This window comes from Camellia sinensis, chromosome 8 (assembly GCF_055761805.1).
Source record: "Camellia sinensis isolate YWXY chromosome 8, ASM5576180v1, whole genome shotgun sequence".
NCBI lineage: Eukaryota > Viridiplantae > Streptophyta > Magnoliopsida > Ericales > Theaceae > Camellia > Camellia sinensis.
In genome coordinates, this window is record NC_138968.1 from 149551131 (window position 1) to 149567898 (window position 16768).

Sequence of the window (16768 nt, forward strand, 5' to 3'; positions counted from 1 at the left end):
CAACCAACACCTAGATATTTTTCTTACCATGACTGCAAATCCCAATTGGCCAGAAATTGCTTCAGCATTATTACCATATCAAAAACCTATTAATCATCCTGATTTAATTGCCCGTGTTTTTAAGTTGAAGAGAAAATGTTTGATGAAGGAGATAGAAGCAAATAAAGTGTTTAGAAATAAAGTTGCACATGTTTTTACAATTGAATTTCAAAAATGAGGCCTCTCTCATATGCATGCATTTTTATTTCTCAGGGGTCCAGACAAAATTCGAACATGTGCTCAAGTAGACAAATTGGTCTGTGTAGAATTTTCAGACCCAAAAGATGATCCTATGCTTTTATCAAATGTTGTATGGTACATGGACCATGTGGTGCTCGAAATCTGCAAGCACCATGTATGGAAATGGTAGATGCACTAAGAGATACCCTCGAGCTTTCACAGAAACAACAACTATGGATCAAGATGGATACCCTATCTATCGTCATCGCAATAATGGTCAAGTACATACTGTGAGGGGGCAAGAAGTTGATAACAGGGATGTTGTACCATACAATGCATATCTTTCAAAACTTTTCAACTGTCATATAAATGTGGAAGTTTGTGCCGAAATGAGATGTGTCAAGTATATACATAAGTACATTTATAAGGGTTATGATCGTACAACGATGGTGTTAGGAATGATAAATGAGATTCAACAATATCTCGATGCAAGGTATATTGGACCTCCAAAAGCTGCTTGGCGAATATTTGGCCATCCTTTGCATGCAGAGATGCCAACAGTTATACAATTGGCACTTCATTTACCTGGAATGCATCGCGTTGTTTTTAACCCAGAAGAGTCATTACAAACGATTCAATCTAGAGCTGGTCAACAAATGTCAACTCTTACTGGCTTTTTTGCATATTGTGTTGCCAGTGAAGATGAATGTCCATTCACTTATCAAGAATTTCCACAACATTTTGTTTGGCTCAAGTCAAAAAAGAGATGGAAATCAAGAGAAATGAGATATGCAATTGGTAGAATGTACTTTGCTAGCCCTAATTGTGGTGAAAGATTTTATCTACATTTGTTACTAATCGTTATCAAAAGACCAAAGTCGTTTCAGTCTTTACACACGGTCGATAATGTTGTGCATGATACATTTAAATTAGCATGTGTTGCAAGGGGGCTTTTAGAAGTTGATGAAGAATGGAAACAATGCTTGAAAGAGGCTGTAGTTATAAAAACTGGATATCAATTGAGGAGATTATTTAGTATTATTCTCATCCAGTGCTCTCCACTAAATCCATGTGCATTATGGAATCAATTTTCAACGTATATATGTGATGATCTTGCACATAAGATTTGTACATTGTTTGTCATTTCGAAACCAACTGGGGCTCAAATTGAAGATTATGGTCTCCATCTTTTGAATCAAATGCTTCATGAATCAGGCAAAAGTTTAATTGACTTTCCACCCATGCCACAACCTACTGCAAATTGGAGTGCAGTAGTTGGTAATCGATTGATATCTGAACATCAACAACTGTAGAGTGAGGCACATCATGCAGATCCACAAATTACTATTGATTGTCTCAATAATGGACAGCGGAATGCTTATAATACAATCACTTCTTCAGTTTTTCAAAATAAAGGAACTGTTTTTTTTCTGAATAGGGGTGTTGGAACAGGGAAAACATTTCTGTACAATACGATTGCATTAAAATGTCGCAGCCTTGGGCATATCGTTGTTACTGTGGCTTCGTTTAGAATTGCATCATTGTTACTGGTAAGAGGTCGCACTGCATATTCAACATTTTCCATTCTGTTAGATGTCTTGGAAAATTCACTTTGTGGATTTAGCAAACAATCATTACAAGCTGAGTTATTTAGAGAAACTAAACTCATAATTTGGGATGAAGTTCCTATGTAACATAGACATTGTGTTTAGGCGGTTGATCGTACATTGAGGGATATTTGTGATAGTGAAAAGCCATTTGGGGGTATTACTGTTGTTCTTGGTGGAGACTTTCGACAAATCTTACCAGTTATATCCAAAGGAGTTCGTGAGAAAATTGTGAATGCATCATTAAGACACTCTGTTCTATGGAAGCATATATATATCTTGACTTTGGATTTGAATATGCGCTTGAATCATGAAGGCCATGAAAATGCTAATTTTGTAAATTTCTTGATGGAGGTAACACTACTTTAACCTGCATTATATAGATTATTTTAAATTAATAAATTGTGTTTACACTCACTTTTTTATTGATTTCACTTTTTTTTTAGATTGGGACCAATCCTCAAGAAATAATTAACCTTCCATCAACAATACACAAATGTCAAAATTTGAATAAATTACTCTCTACAGTTTATCTACAATTGAATATGATAGAGACGTCAACCCCAACATTTTTAATTGAACGCACAATTTTGTTTGCGCGTAACGATGATGTCGGTGACATTAATATTACTATGTTGAATATCTTTCCAGGGAGATTATATACTTATCTTGCAGCAGATAAAATGTCTGAAGATAATGAAATCGATCCTACCATTACAAATAGATATCCTAATGAATATTTAAATTTATTGGATCCTCTTGGGTTACCAACTTTTAAGTTAGAATTGAAAGTGGGTTGTCCTATAATATTGTTGAGAAACATTGCATAGAAAGATGGACTATGTAATCGTACAAGATTGATGGTTACTAGGTGCGACACTCACATAATTGAAACTCAAATTTTAACTGGAGAAAAGTTTGGCAATTTGGCTTTCATACCAAGGATATCTTTGACACCATCTTCTTCATAAATTCCTTTCCAAATGACAAGACGTCAATTTCCAGTCCGATTGGCATATGCCTTGACTATTAATAAATCTCAAGGACAATCTGTGAAATTTGTTGGGTTGATTTGCGTATACCAGTGTTTAGCCATAGGCAATTATATGTGGCATTGTCTAGATGTACATCATTTGATCGTATAAGTATTCTCCTCCCTAAAGATAGTTTGGATTCTACTACAAATATTGTTTATCTTGAAGTGTTGCTGTAGTATTCTATGCAGATTAAATGAAGTTTTATTAAAAAGTAACCATGTAGATTTATTTCTGTTGATTATATAATTTTTTATAAAATTTCAATTTAATAATAATTTGAAATTTGGACTTTTGTAAGATTGGACCGAAAAATCTATAGAGCGTAAAAGGAGAAATACGACTAGCTTGCTTCGATGGAGATATAATAAGGTAATTTCAATCTCAAAGTATTTTGACATGTATATTTCCAACAAATGTACTAATCTATATTTTTTTTGTTTCCACAAATTACCAGATTGTTGTGCATATTCCTCATTGGGGATACATACAAGTTGATACAAAGACTTTTTGGAAAGTAATGAGGAGAAAGTTTGGGCAAACACATATTTGAAGACATGTAATTGACACATCTTTTGTAAAGCATACATATTTTTGGTGTATGACAATATAACTTTAATTTCTATTTTTGGTGTATAATTTTTGGTGTATGTTATTGACACATCTTTTGTAAAGCTTTAACCCACTTTTTGTAAGTTTTAACCTACTATTTTGGTGTATGACAATATATCTTTAATTTCTGTTTTTCGTTCAGTGTTTACACTTTTTTTTACTGCCTTTTATATTTTGATATGCAATATAACTTTAAATCTTATATGTTTGTTTCTTAATTTGCATTAAGATTAGGGGAAGTTGTTATTTTATTTGAGTTTTGTAGAACGTGTAATACAAGCAAAATTGTTATAAGTTCTTTAAGAAGAAAAATATTTCAATAAATTTTTTCAGTATCTTTATCAAAAAATAACACAAACTTCATAAATTTCAACATAATACGTAGTATAAATTATAACTGCATTTTAATCTTAAAATTATTTACACCGTACCTTTAGGCATGGGCATACGCTAGTATATATATATAACACCTGGTTTTTTTCAAACCAAACCTTCTCAAATCGGCTATTTTTCCTTCTCTCTCTCTCTCTCTCTCTCTCTCTCTCTCTCCATCCATTTCCATTTCCATTTCCATTTCCCTTTCCATCTAGGGTTTTCTTCTCTTTCCATTCCATTGTTGTAACCACTGTCGTCTCTGCCACCACTCTACCACCACTCTTCCAAGTAGAGTACGTCATGGATGCGGTTAAGTAACGCTCGATGGCGATTAAGCTCTAATTGGGATCCTTGTCTCCCTCTCATTCTCCACAACCCGCCTCTTTCACTTTCTACTGAGCTCTACTTCTCTCCCACGATGCCTCTGCCTCCGCGCTATCGTCCACTATCGCCTCATTTACGTCGTCTTTTACGAAATCGCCAATTTCATTCTTGATTTCGACCAAATCTTTCGTGATCTGTTGTGCTCTGTCATGAAATTGAAAAGAGCCTTCAAAGTAAGAGTCATCGGTTCTAGACAAGGCTGAGTACTTGGAGCATAAGTTTCATCTAGTCATAAATGAGTGCTTTGGGGTCACAATCACAACCGTTGATTATAAATGTGTTTTGATTAGGATTACATTCGCTCTGTTTGATTTCAGTTTTCACCATTCATTTTTCAGAAAATTTTATTTTTTATTTTACGTATTTTTTTTGTTTTCACTAATTTTCTTTTAATATTTTAAGATTTTTTTTTTAATTTTTAGACACACTTAACATAAATATACTTAAAAAAATAATATTTATGAAAAAAATCTTTAAAAAAATCATTAAATATCAGAAATACAAAAATAAAAATAAAAAAATTAAGTACATTTTTCATAATTTTGTTTATTTATTAATTTTTTAAAATATTTTTTTATTTAGATACATCAAAATAAGTTACATCTAAAAAAGTAAAAAAAAATAATCGTTTAAAATTTTAAAAATATTCATTAAAAACAAAAAATACGAAAAATAAATAACTCAATTTTTAAAAAATTAAATTCAGAAAACTGAAAATAAACACATTAGTATGTTTGGTTTTAGTTTTTTAAAAATTGTGTTTTTTTGTTTTTTGTATTTTTTTTATTTTAGTGAATATTTTTTAAATTTTAAGCAATTTTTTTTTTTACTTTTTTAGATGCACCTTACTTAGATGTATCTAAATAGTTCAATATTTGTGAAAAAATATTTAAAAAAATTAATAAATACACAAAAATACAAAAAAAAATGTATTGAATTTTTATATTTTTTGGTATTTAGTGTATTTTTTAAAGATTTTGTTTACAACTATTATACTTTTTAAGTATATTTATGTAAGGCGTGTCTAAAAATTTTAAAAAAATTCTTAAAATATTAAAAAAATTCATTGAAAACATTAAATACGGAAAATAGAAAAATAAAGCGGTGTTTGGTTATGTGTTCCAAACACATTTTCATCCACTCATTTGAGTGTGGTGTTTGTTTTGAGATTTGAAATTATAATTCCACATTTACTTTTGAAAACAGCTTTACAGGCGGGAAAATTTGACTAACCCAATCGTCCTCCAAACGTCCGACCGGTTGACCTGAACAGTGTTTGTTTGCTTGTTTTTTTTTATTTTTCGTGGACACTTGTTATTTTTATATTGTAAATAAAAAGTATTTTCAAAATATTTTTAATTTTTATATGAGTTTTGAATAGAATTTTAGGTTGTGTGTTTGGTTATGAGTTATAAATTTTTTAATCAAATAACTTTTCTAATTTCAAAAACTCAAAACTCCCTCTAAAATTCAATTCAAAACTCTTTTTAAAACTCATAACAAATAAATTTTCTACATTCAAATCATAATTCCAAAGCTCACAAATTCAAAATATAACTCTATTCTCAAATCATATTTAAAAAACCCCTACCAAACACTACCTAAAATTCTCTAAAAACTATTTTCTAAAAATAGAACCATATTTTTTATATTTGCATGCAATTGGTTGGATTGATGTGCACAAAACTGAAAACACAGACAGATAGTCTGAGAATTGAGGGACTAAACATCATGGTCTTGAATCTTGAGAGCTTATGGGTAGCTTTTGGTTGTGGTTTTCACTTGGGGTTATTTTGAAAGGTGGGTTAAAAGTCACTTCTTAGTTTTTAACTCACTTGTTTCTTTTACAAAAAAGTTAAAAAAAAAGTCAAAAAGCAACTTTTAACCATCTTCTCAAAAACTCCTTAATAGTTTAGAATTGCTCGTAGCTTATCTCTCATCTCTGTTTGCAACTTTCTCTCTCTTTCTCACTCGAGTTTTTTTTAATGGCTTTGTTTCCGAAGTAGGTTAGTTTTTTTATTTTTTTAAACTATTTTAGGCCTTGTTTAGGGAATAACTATTTTAGTAAAAAAAAATCAAAAAGTCACTATAAATTGTCACATCACTTTATCTACTTTTCTACATATCTTTTTATGAAAAATCAAAAAGTTATTGAGCCTCCGTTTGGGAAGTGGGTTGACTTTTTGGCTATTTTAGCCTGGGCTAAAAAACTTGGTTTGGGAAGGGCTTTTTGACTTTTTTGATTTTTTTTGTGAGAGAAGAGTGTAATGATTATGGGTTAGATGTAATGTTTTATTTGTTGTGGCTAAAATAGTCTTTTTGTCTTTTGTGGCTATTTTAGCCAAAACCAACTTGCCAAACAGTTTGTTCCCAAACGAGGTCTTTGGGATAAAGAAATTTGTTTGGATTGACTTTTGTTGGCTTTTTTGACTTTTGTAAGAAAAAAATGAAATGATTATAGTTTAAATATGACATTTTGTTTTATTAATTTTTTTAACGTATTTTGTTCTTTAATGGCTAATTTAGCCCCCAATCTCAAAAAAGTCATTTGCCAAATGAGGGCAATGTAAGTTTAGATCTACTGCTATTGTTGTTGTTGTTGAACACAGATTGATTAAACTTTATCTATATGACATATAGATCTATAGTGATATAGAAAGATTTGAACAAATAAAAAAAAATTAAATAGATAGTCAAATTTGATCAGATAAAGGAAAAAAATTAAACAGATAATCAAAAAAATTGAACAGATAATAAATTTGGACAGGTAGAATTTTATTTAGACAAAATATGTAAACAGATAAGGGAAATTTGAATTGAAAAAAATAAAAAATGAAACAGAAAAGGAAAAGTAATTGAACAGATAGGAAATTTTTTGAATAGATAGTCAATCGATAAATTAAGAGGTAAGATTAAAAACAAAATGTCTTTCAAAACAAATAAAAAGACTTCTCACCAAACTATTTTATAAATGGTGGATTTCTCACTGACAAAAAATATCTGCTGAATCTAATATCTTATACTCTCCCTAGTTTGGATTTATCATCAATTTAATCAATTTATTTTTCAAATGCAAGTTGTCTTAAATTTATTTTTTGAATTCTAAAATCGTGTTGTCGAAGTAAAAAATAACATGTGTTTAATAAATAAAAAATAAACTGCAATGGGTTTAATAAATAAAAAAAACTTCATTTTTTAATGTTAGTTTTTTTTTTTTTTTTTAATTTGCATTCTTCAATAAATAAATAAAAGGGCAAACTTTACTTTATCTTTTACGATTTGGGTCATGTGCAGTTTATCCTTTAACGTTTGAAAATTATCACATAACCCCCTTATGGTTTGTGGTATAAAGTGCACCGTTAAACTTAGGGGTGTGCGCGGTGCGCGTCGGTGCGGTTTGAGAGAAAAATAGAAACCGTATGGCGGGTGGCGGATTGATAAAAGTGTCACTAGAATTTGCCATTTTCCATATCAAAAACCGGCGGTTCGGTTGGCAAATAATGGCGGATTTGCCTTGGCGATTCGGACGGATTGGCGGTTTATAAAAAATATAATTCAAATTACAAAACTTAAATCAAAGAGTAAAAAAAAGACGAGAGATACCGTGATGTTAAGCATCTTGCGAAGCTTTCTTCTGATGCAGCAAGTGTAGCAACAACATGATAATATCAATGACTATGCCATCAGTTCATTACAAGCATCTGTGGAAGCTACAATGATCAAATACAATACATAAAATTAATATAATTTAGGGTTTACAATATATTGAAAATGTTTACCGTTGAAAAGTATTTAGATTGAAAAGTGAGCTGATGCAAGTTTGCAACATGACTAGAAAAAAAAAAAGATTGAAAAATGAATTGGAATCCAACTTTATTTTGGATTACTGACATCTTGAATTCCCTTCAAGCAGTAATGTAATACTATATTTTTAAAATCTTATAAAACATGATTTAATAGCGGTGCGGGTCGGTGCGGTTTGGAAGAAAAATAGAAACCGACGGAATGATAAAAGTGTCACTAGAATTTGTCATTTTTCTTACCAAAAATCGGCGGTTCGATTGGCAAATAATAACGAATTTGCCTTGGTGGTGCGGCTCAGTGCGGTTTTGGCGGTTTCGGCGGTATTATGAACACCCCTAGTTAAACTTGTTAACGATTTAATGAAAAAGACTAAAATATTCTTTTATTTTTGCCGTTTATTTACAAGGTAAAGTGCACTTTAACCCCTTCTGCTTTATTTTATGTACGATTTACTCTCCTTTAAATTTGAAAATGAGTATATAACTCTCTTAATCTGCCACGTGTTTTACACTTGCTATTAAGTTGAACGAAATGTTTAACGGTGTATTTCAGTTCACAAACTATATGAGAGTTATGTGGACATTTCAAAACGTTAGGAGATAGGCTCCGTTTGGCAAGAGCTAAACGGGGCATTTTTGGCTATTTTAGCCACAAAAGATAAAATAGGCTATTTTAGCCACAAAAAATAAAATATCACATTCAACCCATAATCATTACATTCTTTTCTCACAAAAAAAGCCAAAAAGCCCTTCCCAAATCAAACTTTTTAACTCAGACTAAAATAGCCAAAAAATTTAAAAAGTCAACCCACTTCCCAAACGGAGGCTACATACGACTCAAATCACAAAAAGTAAAATGAAATTAGCCCTAAATAAAAATGAGCAAAAGGGAGGTAAAGAAAATTTTTCACATATTTCTTATAACATGAATTGATATGGATACTTTAGAATTAGTGACTTTATGGTTTTGTATCTTTTATTTTGTTTTTTATTTTTTAAAACTTGAAGTGAGTCCATCTTTAATATCGCAAATCTTTCTCGATCTGAGAAAGAGTATGCATCTTATAATTATAAACGAAAATTATATAATTTTATACTTCTTTAGTCATAACTAAAATATAAATAAATAAATAAAAATTATAATCAAACACAAAAAAATTATAATCAAATATTTTAAAATAATGTCATAACTAAAGAAAAAAATTGATTATAACTAAAAAAGAAAACGACGTAACAAAGGATGATTATGATAGGTGAGTGTGTATAATAGAATCATCCTGCAAATCCTCACCCTCTACTAAGATAAGAAAATTTATTCAATACTGGGGGCGTGATGTAACAATACTCCATAATACTTTTGAGAGTATCAAATAAGTTTCCAATCCAACATTATACGAAGTCTACTAGTATCTTCCGAATAATTCAATAAAAGAATAAATACTTTTTTTTAAACGAATAAAAGAATAAATACTTAAACATCATAGAAATTGGACATAAACCGTAACCATGTTAACATACTTCCTGTTTACAAAAAAATGTAACAGAGACAACAGTGCTTTTGTTTTTGGAAAACAGTTTCATAAATTAATGCCAGGGCTTGGTCCTGATGGAGGCACTGGAACGCCCTTGGGCAGCATTGCTTCAAACTCCATGAACATCTTCTTCACCATTGAACGGTCATTCTTGAAATCTTCACAGTCAACCCCACAAGAAGATATGAGCCGTGCTTGTGACCCTCCAAGGAGAGAAAAAACAATGGCCAAAAACACGAGAAAGCCTAGTAATTTCTTGATGAATACAACAGAGCACCCCATGTTTATGTGGTCTGAGTTTGAGAGTACGCAACTGCTCTTTCGCAACTAAGAGATTTCATATATCGATCCTAGAACACACACGAGACGTGTGCCGGCTTTGTGGTAATATGAACACACACGAGACGTGCCACAGGTAATTTTCCCTTGGATAAACATTGCCGGCAAAATGGTCTGTTAATACAAACTGATTATAACTAGAAAAATATGGTAGTTAGAAACCCAACAGGCCGGCTAAGCTTTCTCATTTGCTTTTTTGGTGTGTTTCAGGAAAATGGTTATACAACTATTTTAGTTATGGTAGATTACAGATCACATCTCATTAGCAAATGCAAAACTAAAAATAGTTGACCAGCCGTCCACCAAGATTGTATTGAGAGATTCTTAAATGTTTATTGATGGCAACCTAAAAGAGAAAATGCGAAGTTTTAAAAGTCACGAATAGTAAAGATTTGAGTATAAGATCTAAAATTTCAATCTTGAGTCTCCCTAAGAGCTATTAGAGATTTATCTAGTCGTTAACTTCAAATTTGATTGTCCCAATATGAAGTAACTAGTTAAAAATTAAGATCTTTGGATGTAATTGAACCTGTATTCGACTAGAGGAGTATTAATTTGAATTTACCATAACTCTCACTCTCATAATTATATAGATCATGCATGAAAAAATTACATTGATTTGATATGCATACCTACATGATTTGATTGGATTTATTTTTAAAAAAAATAGATGACAAATATAATTTTAAAAATAAACAAGTCATTGTTTTTAAAAATAAATGTGGTAAAATTTTATGATTATAAATATGAAATTAATTTAAGGATATATTACACTTACACCCCTTGAGGTTTGTGTTTAATACATATAACCCCTGACGTTTGGAAAATTACACTAACCCCCATGTCATTGTAATTATTTAGACGGAATGAAAACATTACACTCATGCACTCTCTCTTTTTTTGCTTTGCCTTACTTTTTTTTTTTTTTAATGTAATTTCTTCTGTTTTTCTACTAGGAGTTGTTACCTTTTATATAAGCAGAGGTGTTTGTGAAATGAAACTATTAACCACAGGGATGGGAATGTAATTTCCAAAACGTCACGGGGTGGTAGTAATTGGACCAAACCTTAAGGGGTGTCAATGTAATTTACCCTTAATTTAATCTTTTTATCTATAAATAATTTGCATATAAAATGAACAATTTCGTAGTGGGCACCACCAGCCTCAGCAGCGTCCACTTGTGAGAATCCCTCATTCATCAAGAAAATTTGATGGTAACCCCTGCGGTTTCATTGTATGGGTGCTCTTTGTTCCATTAATTTAATGCAAGTAGCAATCTATGTTTTGGCCCAACAAGTTAGATCACCATCATGTAATGACATGAAACCTGACCTGACCTCAGAATTTTTTAATATCAACAAAGATCAGCGTAAACACAATCCAAAGAGTTGACCACAAAACTACCTCGCCGGCCCATTTGTGTTTAGGTGTGGTTCAACGCTTGCCCTAAGGTCACCTATTGGTTTGGTGGAACATGACATCCACATTGCACACCAACACGGATCAGCATACTTCATTCGCGCTCACCCTCTCAGTTCTATTGACACTCCCTCTCCTGCTCTGGCTCTGCATAGAAAAGGAAATAAAGACCAAGTATGATTTTTTGCATTTACACCCTAGTCGCTATTGTTTCCGGTGTACAAATTTCAAAATTCTATTCAAGTACAACATTCTGCCATCAATTTCAGAATGACGTTCATCATTTAAGTCTTTGGCACACTCTGAACTGCAGCAATACAACGAGAAGCAGAAGAGTTTCTGGAGAGTAACAAACCTCCACTTGCAGCTTCCACCAGGTGACGTGAATCCTAACACAAGCACAAGGGGAAGGAGAAAGACGAAATAAAGCCAAGAGTTTCAAACATGGCACTCAACCATCATGGAGAATTCTTAATTGGTCATGCGAGATCAACACAAAGACTCGATGAACAATATAAACTCTTCAAATATCAAAGAGTCAAATCTGACATTAGCCATCAATCAAGTCAAGCTGTGAACAAGTTTCTGCAATGTACACTAATAACTGCACCACTGTTGTATGACAGAAACATACAAGGTGTAACGGAAAAAAAAAACATCCACAAGGGTCGATTGTCCTGAAGCAACAAATATTCCTATTCATCGTGCTATTAATGGTTTCCTTTACAAGTACACATCTACAATAAGTAACAGACATTTGTCATGAAGATGGTTTACATGTCATTATCACCCCCACTCCCCTGAGCATCTTTGTCTCTACCCATCAGCACGATAGAAGTGCAGCAACTTTAGCGGTGACACATTTTCCTGAAATTAAGTGGGGAAAAAAAATGAAAAACAAAATTAACAGCCAGAACATTATGTAGTGAACTAACAACCTAAATTATCATAGCTTTTCATTTCCCAAATAAAAATAATTCAATCAGAAATCTTAGAACCTGAACTAGCTCATCAGACTCAGAAGGGAAATGAAAGCCTGTGGAGCAATTCTGCAACACCTCAGGACTTTTCATCCAAGCTCTTCGTGCATCACTCACTTTAATTTTATATCGGAACATCTGAAATGACAGAGGAAACCTCAAACTTTAAAGATCAACAATGATTTAAATACTGAACACAATAACCTAAAACGATTGAAGGGAAGAGAGAGTCAAGGTAATATTAGCAAATATAAAATAAAAGCTTCAAGACATGAGGAGAGGGAGAAACAGGGTTGAGGGGGAATAAGAATATAAATTGCCCATAATTTGCAAACCTCGGAAAGAGGGACGGTTGGTTTCTCCAGCTCATCTCCATCAATATTTATACCAGTGCCCTGGCACTCCGGACAGAACACACAGTGAATTTGCTTGCTTAATGCTTTTATCTCAACCTCCTCCCTGGATCCATTGCACTTGGCTCCAGCCTTTCTCCTAGATCTCCGTTTCACTTTGGGACCGACTAACTGGTTGGTGTATATCTCTAACTCACAGAGAAGTATCCAGTGCATAAGGCAGGAAATATGAAATGCATGAAATGCCTGTATGGGAAAAAACTTGTTTAATAATCTATACATATTTTGAAGGTTTGGAGATAAAAAGGCCATATGATTATCCAATGAATATCAACACAATACAAAGCAAATATATAAATATATATTAAATTAATGACATTTTGCTCAACGAAAAATAGACACAGGATGAACAGAAACATTTACCCCATTCCCATTTCTACTACTGCAAGCAAGTCTTCCAGTCTTCCTGTTCAGGAGTGCTGCCACATCTTTACCTGGAAGCATCTTTTGTTGGCAGATATCACACATTCTCTCTGCAGCTACACGTTGCTGTCGCCTCAACTCTCTCCTCAGAGTTTTACTTAATATAAATCTTGAATGCAGAACTTGATCATCATATCCATTTAACATCATTCTTGAATTGAAACTATTCGAAGTTTGAGAATCTTCCCCAGAAGAATCATATTGATTAGTCAAAGACTCACTAATATCCTCTGGATCAGAGAACGACTTCCTCCTTTTCTTTCTAGCATCCTCACCATTCTCAATTTCTGCCCGGGGACTAGAAGAGAGCAAATACCTCACATCATCAATTAACCCCTTTCTACCTAAATTGTAATTGTAAGCAAAGGTAACGACAGCAAAGTCATGCTCTGGAATTGAAGTGGTGTCCATACTCTGATTCGATCCAAGCCATTCACACCATATTCTACAAATCTCATTTGGAACTTCATCCTTCAAGAAGAACCTAGCAGCTATTTGTCCAACACCCATGAACCTCACTTCCAAATCAGAAATTTCATTGTCATGCAAAACTCCCGGCACAACCAAATCATAACTGCCCCCATTAGTCATACACTTATCATGTGAACTATCATCACAATCAGTATCAGTCGTATGCCCATTCGGTGAACTAGAATCAACATCACCTCCTACAGAGTCAAATTCATCGTTACAAAGAGACCCATTATGAGAAATATTCCCATTACTATTGGGGCTTAAATTTTTTCCATGACAAACAATAGCAAGCTCATTTCCATTGCCATTTTGATGACCTAACAACATAACTGGATCAGCACTTGAGTTGAGTAATTGCTTATCATTCTTGGATGGACCATGAAAGAAAAGTACACCGTCATTAAATGGCCAAGGGTTTGGTTTTAGCAAGGTAGCTTTAGCAACAGCAAGCCTTTCATTGTGGAGATTACCCTTCAAATGATCAAACAACACATTATCGCTATAACACGGAGCCAGACACAGTGTGCAAAAGAATATGAACCTCTTCCCCTCTTCCCTAAGTTCAACATAAGTGTGACCTTGCAACCTCACATTCCGAAGAGTTGTTCTCGCTAACTGTTCCCTCAAACTACAAGCATTTGTCTTTGGAAACCCTAATTCTCCCCTTCCCGCCATTCAACTTTTCAAACCCTAATACCCAAATTCACAGGTCCCACAAACAACAACATAGAACTTTCAACAAGCAATTGAAACCCTAGAAATCCAAAATTTCACAATATAAATTCCTAAACTACTAAAAATTCCCAAATCTTAACAAGTCCATCCACAACAGAAAACCACAAAAAATAACAGAAAACCACGAAATTGTCAATTTTCATGCGAAATTAACAGCGAGAAGCACGGAAATTCATGGAAAAGGTCAAGATCTCCTCACTTTCAAATCTTCAAATTTCGATTCAATTGGCGAAAACAAGATTGAAACAGACGATTTGAGACCACAAATTGAAAAAATTTAACACATCCTAAACTTACAACTCGGTTGCGTACTCTGTATAGAGTTTTTAGGAAACCGTAGAGCTATTCGGTCAACGGCGAGAAGCGCTTCACTAACCATTGAGAGAACGTCATGCGAGGAAGACTCCTCCATTGACGACATCTCCATTTCTTGATGCAAACAAAAACGCTTCGAATTCCTGAAGAGAGAGAGAAAGCAGAGAAGATGATGCGACGAAACTCAATCGAAATTGGGGTAGATTGGTAATGAATTGAATTATTATTATTATTGTTTTTCAGAGAGACAAAAAAGCGATTGGGGAGCTTATTTTTAGGAGGTTGGTAATAAGGGGATACGGATTTGTTCAACCGTTTGATTTAATGATGTGAATGTGAGGATTTGTGATGTGTGGTTATGATTGGTGTTGCAATATGTTAGGGTGGAACGGGGAGTAGGAGATGAAAGCAGAGATTCGAATTTTGAGAATCTGGATGCCCCTTATCAACCGGGTGGGGTTTAGATAAGGATAACTAATGATGAAAGGTGAAATGTTACTGTAAGGTCGACCTCACGTACCTATTTATGATCTCCAATTAGATCCAATGGTCAACGTATATCGACAGAGGATTTGCCTTAACCAAAAACAGCGGCAGATAAAAATTAAATTAATTTATTTATTATAATTATATTATTTTATTATATTTATTTGGAGAAATTATATATAAAAAAATCACAGTTTTGACCCTTATATCAAATAAATCTTGAGTTTTTTTATTTTTTTTATTTTGTCAATTTAAATCTTAAACTTTCTTATTTTCAATCTAAATTATTTAATTATTTCTGTTAAATATAATCGATAAAAAAAATAAATATTTTAGTTATATGAAGATTGGGAATAGATATTATATCCGGTAGGATCCATATATCCCATGTTTGTAATTTTTTTTGAAGGGGATATAATATCCATACAATACCACCCCCCATTATATCATATCACTTTGGTTGAGATATGATATAAAAAGTACAATTTACCCTTTTGTCTATCTAACATAATATAATTTAATATATTTTTTTGAATTTAATATAATATAATTATTGAATTTAATTTAATATTATTAAATTTAATATAATATAAATATTATTGAATTTAATATAATATAATATAATATTATTTAATTTAATTTAATTTAATATAATATAATTTAATACAAATTTTGAATTTAATATAATATAATATTATTGAATTTAATTTAATTTAATATAATATAATATAATTTAATATAAAATTTTGAATTTAATATAATATAATTATTGAATTTAATTTAATATAAATATTATTGAATATAATATAATATAATATTATTTAATTTAATTTAATTTAATTATTTAATTTAATTTAATATAAATATTATTGAATTTAATTTAATTTAATATAATATTATTTAATTTAATACAAATTTTGAATTTAATATAATATAATTTAATATAAATTTTGAATTTAATATAATATAATATTATTTAATTTAATTTAATATAATATAATATTATGAGGGCAATTTTGGAAATTACTTGTTATATCCCACAATATATTTTGTAAAACAAACATTCATAACTTATATCCAATCTTATATATCAAGTCAACAAACATGACTTGCGGGATATACTATCCAATACCTATATCATATTCATTATATATCCTGACTAAATTTCACATCATATTATATCCTCTATTTTATATCCAGTGAAACAAATGGGGCCTAAACTCAATAAAAATAAATATTTTAGATATTTTATGTATACTTACATTGATTTAATAACTAAAATATTGTTTTTTTTAATCTGTTTTAGTTAATGAAATTAGACAAATGATTTAAATTGAAAATAAATCAAAATATTAAGGTTTAAATTAATAAAATTAAAAATTAGAGTTTATTTTGTTATAAGGGTCAAATACTACTTTTTTTTTTTTCTTTTTATAATTATCCCTATTTATTTTTAAAGAATGGACGATATATTTTAAATCCATATTTATTGTTAATTTTTTTTGAAAAAAAAAAATATGATAAAAAATGGGACTACAATTATAGCTACCGTTAAACTTTCTCTTAAAAAAAATATGACGTACATATAAAAACTTATAAGATTAATGAATTAAATTAT

The 16768-nt window shown here is 31.4% G+C and overlaps 2 protein-coding genes across 2 annotated transcripts; one reads left to right on the forward strand and one right to left on the reverse strand.

Annotated features, from left to right (window-relative positions):
• Positions 1–665: 665 nt before the first annotated feature.
• Positions 666–3039, forward strand: LOC145798179 (uncharacterized). The gene is made up of 5 exons (XM_082885665.1): positions 666–1290; positions 1435–1497; positions 1672–1769; positions 1932–2046; positions 2912–3039. Exons 1-5 carry the CDS (start codon positions 666–668, stop codon positions 3037–3039), a joined length of 1029 nt encoding a protein of 342 aa, XP_082741791.1.
• An 8787-nt stretch (positions 3040–11826) lies between these two features.
• On the reverse strand, positions 11827–15161 carry LOC114274038 (acyl-UDP-N-acetylglucosamine O-acyltransferase). The gene is made up of 4 exons (XM_028215899.2): positions 13081–15161; positions 12640–12903; positions 12323–12442; positions 11827–12191 (listed from the first exon to the last, which is right to left on the reverse strand). The coding sequence occupies exons 1-4, from the start codon at positions 14287–14289 to the stop codon at positions 12141–12143; spliced, it is 1644 nt and encodes a 547-aa protein (XP_028071700.2). The 5' UTR covers positions 14290–15161; the 3' UTR covers positions 11827–12140.
• Positions 15162–16768: the final 1607 nt, after the last annotated feature.

What these genes read in the sequence shown, in the direction of transcription:
- LOC114274038 (XM_028215899.2), bottom strand. Translation starts at nt 14,289, where the DNA reads ATGGCGGGAAGGGGAGAATTAGGGTTTCCAAAGACAAATGCTTGTAGT. An exon ending in GTAGTAGAAATGGGAATGGG is followed by an intron (nt 12,904 to 13,080) that starts GTAAATGTTTCT and finishes TTTCCCATACAG; the next exon opens with GCATTTCATGCATTTCATAT. An exon ending in AGTCTGATGAGCTAGTTCAG is followed by an intron (nt 12,192 to 12,322) that starts GTTCTAAGATTT and finishes ACTTAATTTCAG; the next exon opens with GAAAATGTGTCACCGCTAAA.
- LOC145798179 (XM_082885665.1), top strand. Translation starts at nt 666, where the DNA reads ATGGTGTTAGGAATGATAAATGAGATTCAACAATATCTCGATGCAAGG. An exon ending in GTGCTCTCCACTAAATCCAT is followed by an intron (nt 1,291 to 1,434) that starts GTGCATTATGGA and finishes TTCATGAATCAG; the next exon opens with GCAAAAGTTTAATTGACTTT. An exon ending in AAATTGGAGTGCAGTAGTTG is followed by an intron (nt 1,498 to 1,671) that starts GTAATCGATTGA and finishes GTGTTGGAACAG; the next exon opens with GGAAAACATTTCTGTACAAT.